Below are 14996 nucleotides of genomic sequence, written 5' to 3'. Positions count from 1 at the left end.
GCTGGAAGTTTAAAGCTTCCTGAGTTTAAGGAAGTTAGTTCAAATTTCTGAAAGGTATTTTTTTTTTCCTCTGAGTATAAAAGTCAAACCAGACATTTGAATATAAATTTAATCTCAAAATGCATGAAAATAATGGAGTATGTTAGGTGTTTATTGTTAAAAATATTGCACAATTAAAGGCAGGCTACCTTGCCACTAGGTAAATTAGTCATGCAATAGGTTTAATCTACTTAGAAATAGCACTGTGAGGAAGAAAATAAAATTAATTCAACTGATAGTGTCAGATCATGGAAAGAAAAGACAAAAACAGCTTACTCTTGCCAAAAACATATTGCTAACTTTGTTCAGGTTGCAGCTTTTGTGTTTCATTTAGGTTTCAGCTTGTCCCAGGAGGTGTTGCTATACTGTGAAGGTGTTAGGCAGTGTAGTAATGGAACAGGAGATAAAATGGAAGGCACATAAAATGTCTTATCATTTGGACCTTCCTGGAGAAACATAGCTTGAATTTCTGAGTGGTCAGCTTGACATTTTAAAGCAGTGAGAAGTTGTGTCATTATTTCTAGAATACTACAGTAGTTAGAGGAAAAAGATTTAAAGTTCATTGCGGTAATTGCTGACAGCTTCCATGGAATGAGAGGTGCTTTTAGTAAGCATGTGCTGCCTTGAACAAAGGCAACCTGCTAGGAATGTGAAAGAAGACAGTGGGCTTTGGAAGATGAGAGTGACAAAAAGGTAGATTCGGGCATTCTTGTGCTCCTGAAATAATTGCATTCATTTTAAAGGTGGAAGAAGATTAAAACAGCTTTTAATGGTTATTCATATGTTTATAGCCTTTGAGAAAAGAAAGACTTTAGGCTTCTAAAACTAATACCTTACATAATTTCAGTAACAAAGAGTACAAAACCTGGTGGCTAGCTTGTCACAGGGATCAAGGTAGCTGGTATCACTAGGCTTGGCACAATCCATGTGAAGTGCTGAGGTGATCCCTATTGTAACAGCATTCCCCTCCCTGGAAACCTGCTATTTGCCTCTTAGTCCCAGATGGGGAGGAAACTCCCAAACAGCCGCAAGCCATACATAATGGCAGGGTTCACATCCTGACGGGGACAAAGTAGAAAAAAAGAAAAATTCAGAAGAGTCTTCATAACATTATTTGAGTCAAGGACTTTATGCTTTTTGTGAAGGTTGTAGCACTTCTTTTTTCTTTTTAAAGTTTTGAGTATGTTGTGTGTGTGTGTGTGTGTGTGTGTGTGTGTGTGTGTGTGTTTTCTCCCTCCTGGATGCTAGCCAACATTCAACTGAAGGAAACACATGGGGATGGCACATTTATCACATTGCACTATCTTTTGCCTAAGTAGCTAACATTTATTGCTTAATAAAGAACATCCTGCACACATACCAACTAGGTTTCCAGTATATTACTATGCATATGTATAAATGTACATTCACATTTAAACATGCTTTTACCTATGACCCTCAGAAACACCTGAACACATAGAATTAGGCATGCCCAGAGGTTTCAAATATATGATCTAAAAGGTAGATCTTTACCCCAGATTTTGTATAAATAAATTTATACTATTACTTATAATAGTGACCAATAACTATTATCAATTACACAAATTGTTATTTATGGAAAACTTAAAGAATAGTCTGGTTGTATTCTGTAATCATAGATAGATACCATAGATTGAAGGGACCTTAAGATCCTTAACCTCAGGCAGGTAGGCTTTTAAGCATTTTACCTGCACAAATCGGTAGCATTACCTTTATTTCACAAAAAAGGAAGCTAAGCCTCTTAGAAGGTAACTTGTACAATTCCAGGTGACATAGATGTGATCTTCAGTGCTAAATCACCAGTTAATAGAAGAAATAAAACCCAGTTTGTATAAATTTTGATCTACTTACCTGACCAGAAAGCATCAAGTATTCTAAAAGAAGAAGTATTTTTTAAATGGATAAGGAACTCTCTTACATCTGATTAATGTAATATCATACATACACAAGTGTTAAAAGAAAGCCATTTATATGCCCTTTAACTATACCTTATATGTCTGTCTACTTTGCTTTCTATGGTGCATAGTCATCACCTTAATATGTTTCACATACTTTAGTTATGAGCTTTAGAAAGCTGTTTAAATGGTGATTTAGAAATGGAGACAGATAACTCATTGAATAATCAAGACTTCAGTTCACAAATACAAGGATGGCATGCTTAAAGTAACTACTTACAATGAGAAGTTATCTTTTTGAATTAGTGATCTTATGAGAATATTTGTTGATTATTTATGCTCTATATTTTGCACTGAGGTTTTATAGTAGCTGAATATTCTGGCATGGTGGTATGGGGCTTATGAATCCTTGTATTGCTCATTAAATATTTTACAGTGCATAGTTGCTTATATATATAAAAAGACAGACACATATATCTATATGCATACCTTTCACTAGTGCCATAAAAGCAGGGAATATATCTGTCTTGTTCACTACTGCCTCATGGTGCCTGGTACAGAGCAGGTGCTCAGTGAGTAATTTTGAATGATTTCTTAAGAGTTCTTCATACTTGGTTGTCCTATTAATAAGTTAACAGCATTTGTCTTTTGAAATTAACTGCCGTTCAAGCATTAATTCTCTTGTACTTTGCTCAATTTTAAATGCTCTGCGGTTTTAGAATATGTTCTATTGTATATTATCCATTGAGTGTATCCATTCCGGAAAAAATGGTGTCATTCACAACCAACATGTACTCATGCCTTTTTCCTCTCCTCATGCTTGCCCCTATCTTGAGTGCCACCTAGTTCTTCTTTTATATAAGTCATATCCAACTTATTAGTACTATTTTACATGCCATTTCCTTCATAAAGCCTTCTGCATCTTCCCTGTACTTCCATGTAGTAAACATAACCCCAGATTTATGTTTGTTTGATGTTGATACTTATGAAATGCTTTCACCTAGATATATTAATAAGAAGCAAGTAGTTCCAAGTGTATTGTTTATACAATTTTATTTAATACTCAGGACAACCCTAGGAGGCAGCTGTTGTCATTATTTTGATTTTATAGATGAGAAAATTGAAACTTAGGTTTCCTAAGGTCATGTGACTTATAAATGAATGAACCTGGCCTTAAACTCCAGGGTGCTGGACCTAGAGCCCTTGCTCTTTAACCACAGGGCTATGTTGCTTGCTTTAAGTGATTGCATGCTTTTCCAGTCTTCACAGTTTTAATGTAGAGGATATTATCTTCACTTTATACAGTAGGAAGCAGGGAGCTAGCAAGTGGCTTCCTAACATTTATATATGTAAGCATTTAAACATAGATGTTATAATCTGGTATTTCCATGATTTAAATACTTCATAGGATGCTTTGTAAATGTTTTTGCCTTTAATTATTTGCATTCTGTAATCCTACTTAAAATGTTCATTCATTCATTAGGAGTAGAAAACTAGGTATGAGCATTGTGAAGAAGAAGAAGAACAACAACAACAACAACAACAAACTGCTGCTGCTACATTGTGGAAAATAAGTATCTGGCACTGATCTGTCAAAAATTGCTTTAATTCCCCTTAATCACCACAAGTTTTCTCTTTCTCACTACTTGATAGATCTTACTGGTTATTAATTTCTAACTGACCAATCCTGCATCTCAGGGCCAAATGCAGACTCTGTTTAATTTGACTCAGACCAGTAGTACAGTGTTTATGGAAGAACAGCAGGGAAAGAACTTTTGTAGCCTTGATCTCAATGTGTATGACCCAGGGATGTTTGAACCTGGGGTATGGAAACCTGTTGGGTTCCCCTGTTGCTTCACTTCAGAGACCCGGTAAAGCTGCTGAAGAGTGTTGCACTGCTTTGGCTCCTCCCTCTGTTGCCGTTGCCCAGTGATAGAAATCCTGCTCTCTTCCTTATCTCTTTCTGTTGAGCCGCCAGCAGCCTTGCCTTCTGACCTTGTTTAAGCGTCCTTAGTGACCTCAGGGAATCCTTGTGGGTCCCTTTGGGAACATACCCACTCAGCTGGATTTTACTTCTTACAGAAGTTAGGTTAAGAATTTTGTACTGCTCTTATTAAAAAGATAATTTCACAATGTAATTTGCTTCACAAGCCTCTTACAGTTACGTTAAGCAGATGGTTGCCAAACACCAGTTCAAAGTAGATTGCTCTTATATGAAATGAAATCCACGCTCAGGAAATTTGGCAGTGTAAGCTGGTCTTCTTCCAAAACAGGCTTACTCAGACAACTTTCTCTTTACCTCAAACTGGCAATCTGCTACACCTGCATTCCACTGTGGAGTAAAAAACATATCAGATTGTATACACTGATTCAAAGGTATCATTCTTTAACATATTGACATCTGTTTTTTTTCTTTACTAACTATTACTAGCTACTTTGCTTTTGGCGTCATAGGGAAATAGCAAGAATTTGGTCATCAGTTCTGAGTTCCAGTCACAGCTCTGACTCTGAATATTTGTATGAATTGAATGTGTTACTTCACTGATTTTGAGCTTCAGTTTCCTCATTTGTAAAATGAGGATAAAATTACATACTTCATGGAGTGGCTATTTTGATTAATTCAGTTGATATATATAATGCACCTAAATTCTTTCCTGTCATTAATGGTTCTTTAATTAATGTTATTTTGATATTGATGATTTGTGTTTAAAACCTAAATCTGTATTGTTATATTTATTCATCATGTGTGTTTGATTTATGTGAGGTCTTCGTAATTTAAAAACAGAAATATCATACGTAAATCAGCAGCACTGGTTCAACAAATACATATTGGGTGCTTTGTATGTGTAAGGATAGAATGATTTTACAATTATGAATAAAGGCAGTATTTCCTCTCAAGGACCTTACACTATAGGCAGTGTAGAGGTAAGGCAAATGTTCTGATGAAATCACTGTAATGTAAAGTGAAGTAAGTTTCATAGGAGAAGAACTTTTTGCTCAGAAAACACTCATGAAAAAGGTAGCAGATAAGTGATCCTTTAATGATGTGCTAATTTTTATAGAAATAGGGGAAGTATCCCAGAAAATAAAAGCAGGTGCTTGGGAAAAAACAAAAAAACCCAGTAAGTAGAGATGTATAAATGTGTTTCTGGAAAACTGAGGACAGTGCTTTGACTGGAAAAGGTATGAGTAACTAAAAGACTCATAGGACATATGGCTGAAGGATATGATGGGACTACACTTTGGATGTTCTTAAATTCCACACCAATACCTTTGTATTTAATGTGTAGGCAGTAGGCAGTTCTTGAAGACATTTAGAAGAGTAATATGAACTCTGCAATAGGAAGATTAATCTAACAATTGAATATAGATGCATTGGGGGAGAAGAGTGTGGCAAAAGTTTGAAGGAAAGAGACCAGTTAGAAAGTTTTTGATATTGTTCCAGGTGAGAGGTCATGGGGATCTTAAAGTAGTTGTATTGCCCAAGAAGATGCAAAAACAGTTAGATGTGCAAGACATAGAAGATATTGAACCTTTAGGACTTGGCAAATGAAATCATTCATCGAAAGGATGGATAAAGGGATAGACTGCTGTTTGGCTGAGGCATTTCTATTTAAAGTAGGTTTATTTTCTCTGCATTGTATAATTCTCATGAACTAGTTGTCCGCCAAAAAATAGAAACTCCATCCGTGGGCCACAATGGTGCTACTGTGCTAGCTAATAAAGGTGTGTATTTTGATGATGTGCACGCTATACAAGGTTTCATGGATTGTGGAGGATCATCAGGAAGTTAGATATTTTGCCCTCCATTCGTTTACATTTTTTTTCCATGAAAGTAGGGAGGAAACTTTTTGGTCTTTATTTTGTTGCCAAGATCTGTTTAAATGTAAATAAAATTCTACATTACCAACTCACAGGTGTGATTTATCTTTATATCAATAATTGACACAAGACTGTCAAAACATGACCACAAAGGAAATCCTGAAATGCTATCCTTCATAAACTATTGGTTTAGAGATTAAAATTGATAATATTGACTTACTGCTCAAATTGCTGCCTTGACCTACCACCGATAAGTCATAGCAGGACAAGGAGTATAGAAATTAATGTTAAAAAAATAGAGAGGAGGAGGAAAAGATTGAATATTGACAGATTCTTCAGCAACTAGGTGTACTGCATGGACATACCCTTGATAACACCAAAGCAAATTTTGAAATTATGAGGTAGTTGTTTTGAGTGAGACATGCATCCCAGTTTTGATAGAAAGTCATAATTCAATAGTTTGGTTTATGGAAACTTAACATTTCTTTATCTGACCGTTCGGGACTTAAGTTTCTGGTATCGTCTTCAACTGGTGGACGTAGTTTTACAGCTACCGTAAGAACTGTTTGCCTATGACTGATTTTTGTCCTAAATATAATACTAATGTAAGTTACTTGTTTCATTGGAGAGCCAGTATCATGTCATAGAAGGATGGATAGGCTACGAGTCAAAAGATCTTGAACTGATATCAAGTTCACATTTACTAACTTGTATCCTTTCAATAGCCACTTAACAACCATGCTTCAGTGTTTATCTGTGGCTACACTTCCTACAATGCAGTCATTTTGAGTATCAAAAAAGAATATGTCAGTATTTTATAAATCATAAAAACTGTTTTATTTTTCTATTATTATTATCATTATTATTACTATTATCATTAAAAGGATTCTAAATCTGTAGTCTACCAGAGATTATTTTATCTAGCCTGCTGTTTTCAGGAACATCAAGTGTTATTTCCCCCCATATTTTAGATGGTACTAGTGGCTGAGTCAGGATAAACAAATTTCCCAAGGTCCCATAACAAGTTAAATGGCAGAAGAGGTGGTAGAGACCCTGGTTTTCTGCCTTCAGGTGCAGGGTAACTTTACTACACTATTGTTGGAATAATAACAGTATTTCAGAAATCAGTACTGTCTTGATCTGGAGTAATTCCAGTGGGTTTAAGAAATACATAATATAGCTATATTGAACAGAGAAGAAAGAGGATGGAGAGAAAAGTGAGGTGATGTGATATACAGATTTAGAATGCTACCCAGAAGTGGCTCAGCTGCAGCTCAGTGACACCAGTGTCTGGACATGTCCCACCATTTATAAAACAAATTCTTTAAGGATGTTGTGAAGAAACTGTTTTTCAAGACTCATCCACTTATTTATCCACAGTCAAAAGGAACAAATACATTGCATGAAATTTTGCTGAGGATATTAAAAAATGATTGCATATACCTTTGTTGTGGTTTTACTTTAATTGTTTAGACTGTTGGTAAATTCTTAGTAAATAATTGGGCTTTACATCACAGTTTTGAAGGCACTTTGTTTTCCTAACACATTATTTAAACAGCTGTTGGGATATTAACATGGATTTAATCATGTTTGGTGTTTCTGTTTAGAAAGTTTACATGAGAGAGAGTTATATTAGTGTAGAAGAAACTTCAAGAAATTATTAGATAGCCATATTGGTTCAATTAGTGTATATAACACCATTTCAAGTGTCTGGCATAGACTGGGAAATGTTCATGCTTATAAGTTATAAAATCCCTTAAGTGCCCACTTGAATTGCCAGGGAACAGAAACCAACCATATAAAAAGTCCACTTACACATCACACCTGAAATACACTTTTTTTCATTTGGTAAGTAAGGATGGTATTTTACTATCTTCTGTTCCACACTGTGAAAAAAATATTTCTTTAATTCCCATAATATTTACTTCCTTGAAAAATTAAATATTAAAATTAAAATATACACTTTGGCAACTAAACAAAAGTAAGTCACCAATTTCATAGAAATTAAACTAGAAAGCTTATTTTATACTCTATAAGATCAATAAATATATCACTTTAAATAGAGAAAATAAATCATAATCCCTCTGCATTATTTTCCTGGTTAGGAAACTTGACTAACTTGTTTGTAGATTAGTAGAATCAGGTCATATTAATAATAAAGTTTTAACTTGTAGAAAGTTTAATATGTATATTTAAAAATGTCTTAAATTGATATTTTCAGTTCTCATTACTATGTATGGTGTTTCCAGAACTTGACATTTAAAAATTATAGCAGTTTGTGAAAATAAAATTCTAATGATGAGGGTAGAATTTATTATCTTAATTTGAAAATTTAAAATTAATATATTTATCATGCATATAAAGTGATCTTTTTCTTAAAAATTTTAAAAATTGAGAATTCATATTATTGAAGAAATAAATTTCCAGACTGCAAAATCATATGCTGTCTTGCACAAATGGGTGACTTTGTGAAGTTATAGCATAAAAAGTAGTAAAGTAAAATGTCCAGGTTTTAAAGAAGTGCCTTTTTACATTTATATATTGTTCAGTTCAATAAATTTATTATGTAACCAAATTACATATGTTTGTAAAATATTTCCTGTATTCGAACTCATGAACTCTTTTATGGCCATTTTTGGAGTACATACTCTTGTGTTAATATGGGTTACTTATTTAAGTTAATAGTATTTTTTTTTTTGCTTTAGGCTTTAAACCTTTACTATTATTATTGACAAAGTATTAGGCATGTAGTAGATACTTAATAAATATTTACTGGTTTAATGATTTTTTAAGAGAATTCAGTGCTGTCTTTGTTCCTTATTGGCTAAGGTAGATGAGTTCTATGAATGAATGTAAGGTCTACAAATGTATGTAATGACTGTTGTGCATTTTATTATCCCTTTCATTCTTACGTGAGTAAAATTTGAGTTTTGATTTTTTTTTTACTTTTTCAAGTACAATGGTGGCAAAGAAAATGTCCATTATGACATTGATTGGATTAAATTAATTTGTTTTTAATAGATTCACAAAATAACATGATTTTGCTCCATTTGGTTTTAGATTCTACCTTTTTTTTCACAATGATCTATACCTGTTTACCTGTGTAAAGGCTTTTATTCAGTTATCCTTTTATTATCATATTAGTGAATTAAAGGCAAGTGTAGTGTAACTGTCCATTCACTATTATGTATCTGGAAGCAATGACTATTGTGAAGCCTTTGTAGAGAGCCTAGAATGGTTACTGAAGGAGCTTTTATAATTGAAAATTGTTTGGCTTGAAAGTCACTTTAAAAAAGAGTATCTGTGCAAGTGTCTTTACTTCTTGTCATTTGTAAATGGAATTGCTTAAACTAGGTGTTTTTATGGCATCAAGATTACATTCTAGTGTTTATAAATAGTATTTTGAAAGCATAAAGAAGAAGAGGGGAAAAGCTTGAATTCATGAGAATGTTTATATCCTGAAGCTTTTTTTTTTTTTGGAAAAATATGTGGCACTTTTTATCCTGAAATATGTTCAAAGCTTTTTCTACATAAACTTGACCATAACAGTTTTTTTCTATTAACTTATTCTTTCCTTGTGTTCACAAACCTGAGTCTACTAAAATATGGATGTAACAGTTATAAATATAAATGCTAAATAGAAGTGCCATTACAACTGAAGTATAAGAAACATCTTTATCATCAAAACTAAAATCTTGTCTCATATCCCCTTTTCATTGCTAACAGTTTGTTCTGGCAAAATTCTTTTTAAATTAAACCATTATTGCTTATTAGCATATGATAACATGTGTACATTTACACAAGTATGCCCAAGTTTTACATTCTTTATTTCATATCAGAGAAACAAGCTTGAAAAATAACTCTTGGTATTGAGAATTGTAACAGTGATTTTTCATTTTACTCAAATGAACAAGTTTTCATCTTTATAGCCCATTCATGAGGATGTCTTTGTGTTACCAAATTGTAAAATAAATTTCATATAAATCTAATTTCAAATATTTGAAAACTAAAGCACTCTGAATATTATTGTACAGTGGTTAATAGTTGTAATTCAATAGTTGTAGCATCATATAGTGTAGCTACAAATATTATAACAAAAGTCTTATATATATATAAGTTACAATTTAGAATACACTTAAGTTTACTACTTACATTTAATCATTAATAAGTTAAAATATTAGGTGTTCTACATTAATTGCAAACATCTTAAATAGTGAAAATAAACCATGGGAGAGTTTCTATGAGTGGAGAAAACTTTTCTATGTAATAGTTAAGATTCAAAGAATAATTGCTTTTATTCTAGAATTTCAACCTAATTGTAGTGAGATGGGTGAAAGATTAGTTACACTGGGATTTTGTTTGTATATATGCACCATGTAAATGCAAAATTTAATGTATGACATGCGTATATTAAAATGTGTTGCACTTTATTGATTTACTATAGAAGTACAGCAAAATTATATACATTCATATATTCTAAACATACTTCTTTATAGTATTGTTAGAGAATAGATTACTACGGCTTTACTATTTCTTGTCTATTTTGGTTTTAGCAAAATATACATTTTTTCTGTATTTATTTGTAGTATATTCTTCTATAGATAAAAAGTTCTAACTATATTTGTAATATCTCACACTTTTAAAAATCACATTTTTATCTGTTTCATATTATGTTTTAATTTCCCAATTAAACTTAGTAGTGTAATGTCAGTCATATTCTTCATAATTCTGAGCTATTTTGAAATTTAAAAGACTCATAGTTTCAGGTTCTAAAACTACACTTTCAGTTATGTATTTCTTCATTCCTGAAATGGAATTCTGATACACTTTATGCACACTAAGTGGTATAAAGTCATGCTGTATAAAGTTACACTTTTCAGTGATTTTCTTTCTTAATTTTAATTTTAAATGGCAATTATGAATGGAATATAGCACTATATGGGATAACCAATAGCATTTTGCATTGATTTTAAAAGTCTCCCTTACCAGAAAAAATATCATGGAAGAATTACTTAGATTATGGAAAAACCTGTTGATGCAAGATATAGAATCCAGGAGCCATAACTGAAGACTTTAAAAATTCAACATGTGAAATTAGCATATATGCCAAAAAATGCCCTTGAGTAAAGAGATAAACCAAAATGTTTGCAAAACATATAAACACTGGGCTAAGTTCCTTAATATATAAAGAGCATTTAAATTCAGTGAGAAAAGACTGACAACCTAATAGAAAAATGGGCAGACAACTTTGATAAATAATTCTGAGAAAAAATAAAGAACGTTTCAACATAGAAAAAGATGTCTAACTTCACTCATAATTTTAAAATGCTTTTTAAAAACGATAATAAAATACCAGTTTTAATCTGTCAGATTGACAGAACTATGTGGTATTGTAAAATAATGTCTGTAATAGCAAGAAACAAGAAATAATTTCAAATTTCCAATGATTAACTGGATGAACAAATGATGCTAGATTTATAAAATGGATTCAGACTATTTGGAATTTGAAAATTATGATACTGGTTGCTTTTGAGATAGGGCCTGAAAGATAGTGAGCTTGGTTACAAAAGAACTTCATATGTAATTTTTATTCTTTATGTTTTTTGTTTTTTCTTTGCCATGTTTATGGGTTCTTTAAACATACAAAGCAAGTTTAAAGCAATAAAACTCTTAAGTTAGTAAAACATCTCAGTGAATACTACTTGAACATCTCCTATATACCACAACATTCTTGAGCATGCTGGCAATATAAAGATGGATAAAATACTGTCCCAACTCTTTTTAAAAACTAGTAAGGGAGTAACAATTTGTAAATAGGGTAAAACTCAATATAGTTGGTACTCTGTTAGAAATGGGTCCAGGAAGGATGCATATCACTTTGTAGATCTCAGAGTAGTTTATGTACCATAAGTTGATTGATCTTCATAAAAACCTTATGAAATAGAACACTATATATCCAGGAAAAAAAAGATAAGCACATTTCCTATATTTACTCATTTAATGCTCACAGCAACCATAGGAAGTTGGTACCATTATCATCCCCGTTTTATAAAGGACATGGTGAAATTAAACCTAAGTTCCTCACTGTCCTCGTTCTTAATACCTAAACTGTTCTGCTCGAACTTTATTCAGTAATCTGAGTTCATCTGTACTTTGCAAACATGAGACTCAGTTTAAATAATTAGTTCAAGATTATAATGCCAGTACTTTTCTACCACAGAGCCATTTTGATAGTGCACCCTCTTGTGATAAGTACTAATGACAAATCACAGGCTGTGTGGTTTCTCTAAGAAAACAATGGCAATGAAAAGAACTTACTTCCTTTTTATGAAAATATTTCCTCTAATCAAGTAGTACCAAATAAGTTGTTTTGCTTAGTAACTTTGATATGACTTCTTAAGAAATTTTCTATATTACTGGATAAAAAACTGATACTCACTTAAAGCTTGTTTCTGCTTTACGAAAAGACTCTGTCAGCAATCCAGAATGAAGGCTGTGCTAACAAAATTCCAACTTTTCTGTGGGATGATCCAAAAACAGCAAACAGAAGGCATTAAATTTCTTAACAGTGGCAAGTGTGTACATGCATGCTATGCCATTACTGTGATTAGCTGCTTTTTGGTGTGCATAGATTAGAGTTGGAATACTTTGATTTTCAAACAACATGTTCCATAGGTAATTTTTTAGATAGAAAAAATAGGCAGAGTAACTTAAGAGCATGTGAGGTCTGTGTACTACATTTATATAGCTCTAAACTGAATATATGTGTTTAGTTTGATTTTAGAACATTGCCTTGACAGTGTATCTTCATATGTCAAAGACATTTGCTGGATTAAGATCCTGAATTGTTTCTCTTGCCCTGTTCAGAAGCAGGTTTATACAAGTACTCTGATGTGAAACAGAGAATATGAAGTATACATAATGATCATTAAATTAAGAGGAGGCATAGTTCAGTGTGTTAAGCAATATTTAATCTTGTTTCTTCCATAATCCTATCTCAGTCCTAGGAGTCTTAGTGACAGACTCAAAAGCCAATACCAGGATTATTAAAAAAACTTTTTTAAAAAGCAAATGTCTAAGTGAAAGAAACAAATATGTGCAGAAATAGTCATTCTGTTTACCTAGAGTTTTCCTGAGCTGTCTTCACTTCCATGACATTTCACTAAAATATCATAGAACACAGTATGTATTAACATGGCATTCGATGATGAACTCTATTCTACTTTATATATCATTTTCATCCATTTAGTAGAATGACAATGAGTAGAAAAGAGATGTAGGTGAGAATACATAACATGTATTTAAAATTTATTTTCTTCTTTTCAAATTACAGCAAATTCAGTAAAGCTAGAAATGCAGAGTGATGAAGAGTGTGACAGGAAACCCCTGAGCCGTGAAGATGAGATCAGGGGCCATGATGAGGGTAGCAGCCTAGAAGAACCCCTAATTGAGAGCAGCGAGGTGGCTGACAACAGGAAAGTCCAGGAGCTTCAAGGCGAGGGAGGAATCCGGCTTCCGAATGGTAAACTGAAATGTGACGTCTGTGGCATGGTTTGCATTGGGCCCAATGTGCTTATGGTACATAAAAGGAGTCACACTGGTAAGCAGCTGAAAGAATAACCTGATGACTGCCTGTGACATCTGATGTTGATATTACCTGACATCTATTCTCTTTCCTTTTTATTCAGGGGTGGCAGTGGTGAAAACTACCTTTTCAGAATTCTGCTAGTATTGGATTGCAGAAAAACAGAGAGTAGCCTGGGTCTTGACTTCCAGCCTTCAAATCTGAATAGCATATCAGAAAAGAAGTTTGGGATTCAGTTTCCACAGTTCTTAATATAGCAATAATATGATAAGGGTTCAAAAGGTATAGGAGAATTTCATTGTGTAACTTAATCCTTTTGTATTTCTATACATATTTTACCATACCCATGGGCAGGTAATATAGTTTGCTAGATAAGAGTTTATACTACAAAATGGCACTCATGCATTTATGTAAGTGAATAATTTTCACTTTATCCAGTTAACTCCTTGAAATACAATTTCTGATTGATCTCTGCCTATCCTACCACAGGTCTCAGTAGCAGGCAGGTGCTTTTGTAGTTCAGGGATGCTACCATCTTTCTGTAATTGTTGGTTATAACTCCTGCAAGGATATATGTAGGATTGAATATGACAAATAGTGGCTGGTGTGTAGGTTGGAATATGTAATTCTGGGATAGAGTGAGGAAAAAGCCCACAGATTAATTCATACTATATTTTTAAACATTTGAGAGGTGAGAAGTTTTTTGTGAAAACTAACCAAATGAGAAGGTCTTATTTAAATCTTTTTAAACCCTTTGCCAATTTTTTTTTCTTAAAAAGCAAGAGAAATGAGATAGTAAGTGGTAAGCTAGGAGGATCGTTGACTCTTAACAAAAAAGATTCAAGTTCGTATGAAAATTGGTTTAATGGTAATGATGGCTTTCACTATAATGCAAAGTAGTGTAGTGTACAGTAAAATATTAATAACTAATATTCTCAGAGTTTTAAAATATACTTTTTTGGAAGAAATATAAATCACAATAAATTTATTTAAAAGTTTTATTTCTAAATAGTTTAACAATTACATGCTTAAAACATTAAAGATACAAGGTAGGTCAAAGTCTTTTTTAATCCGAACCTTTCATAATACACATGAAGAAACAGTCAAGTGATTTGTCCATTATCCCTTATGTAGGTAAAGGCATTGCTGAAGCTAGAACCAGGGTTTTCTGATGCCCATACTGGTTTTGTTCAGACACGCTATTGCTTGGTATGTCAGTATATCAGGAATTTATTATAAGGTATGACTGTAAACTAAGGCTGATATCTTAAAAATTACAGTGAGAAGTTATACATTAAAATCAGTGTTATCATAATCAAAATCATCAGCTTTAGAACATATATACTTATTCCAATCATACAGTCAATTACATTTTGCTTTTTGGTTTTTTATCTCCTTTTTAAACAGCACAATGTTTTAAAAATATTTATATTACTAGTGTAACTTTTTTCTTTAATTTTTAAGTGTCTTAGAAAAGGTTGAAAGATCAAGCTTGGTATCTATTTGATAAAAAGTAAAGGGAAAAGACTATAAAATAATCTACTTTTCATCTACGCTCATGAACTAATTCTAACGACAGTTCTAAAAACAAGTTCCACAAAGTTATAATATATTCATTATGTAAGAGTGATTGTATT

At 32.6% G+C, this 14996-nt stretch overlaps 1 protein-coding gene and 1 long non-coding RNA gene across 51 annotated transcripts in view; one reads left to right on the top strand and one right to left on the bottom strand.

Annotated features, from left to right (window-relative positions):
- Nucleotides 1–14996, top strand: part of IKZF2 (IKAROS family zinc finger 2) — a 152985-nt gene that overhangs the window by 82446 nt on the left and 55543 nt on the right. For 26 of the 50 annotated variants that reach the window (XM_009444210.5, XM_063791619.1, XM_063791640.1 and 23 more), the window contains one exon: nucleotides 13108–13374. In XM_009444210.5, coding sequence (XP_009442485.1) covers nucleotides 13108–13374 — 267 coding nt within the window. The remainder of the gene's footprint in view (nucleotides 1–13107; nucleotides 13375–14996) is intronic. The other 24 variants (XM_063791626.1, XM_063791623.1, XM_063791625.1 and 21 more) reach the window with 1 other exon arrangement.
- Nucleotides 1–14996, bottom strand: part of LOC129143328 (uncharacterized) — a 56387-nt gene that overhangs the window by 1633 nt on the left and 39758 nt on the right. The window contains exons 3-4 of the long non-coding RNA XR_008546685.2: nucleotides 12214–12292; nucleotides 2442–4284 (exon numbers count right to left, since the gene is read on the bottom strand). This is a non-coding gene — a long non-coding RNA (uncharacterized LOC129143328). The remainder of the gene's footprint in view (nucleotides 1–2441; nucleotides 4285–12213; nucleotides 12293–14996) is intronic.

The sequence above is a fragment of the Pan troglodytes genome, chromosome 13 (assembly GCF_028858775.2).
Source record: "Pan troglodytes isolate AG18354 chromosome 13, NHGRI_mPanTro3-v2.0_pri, whole genome shotgun sequence".
NCBI lineage: Eukaryota > Metazoa > Chordata > Mammalia > Primates > Hominidae > Pan > Pan troglodytes.
This window is presented reverse-complemented; position numbering and strand designations above follow the sequence as displayed.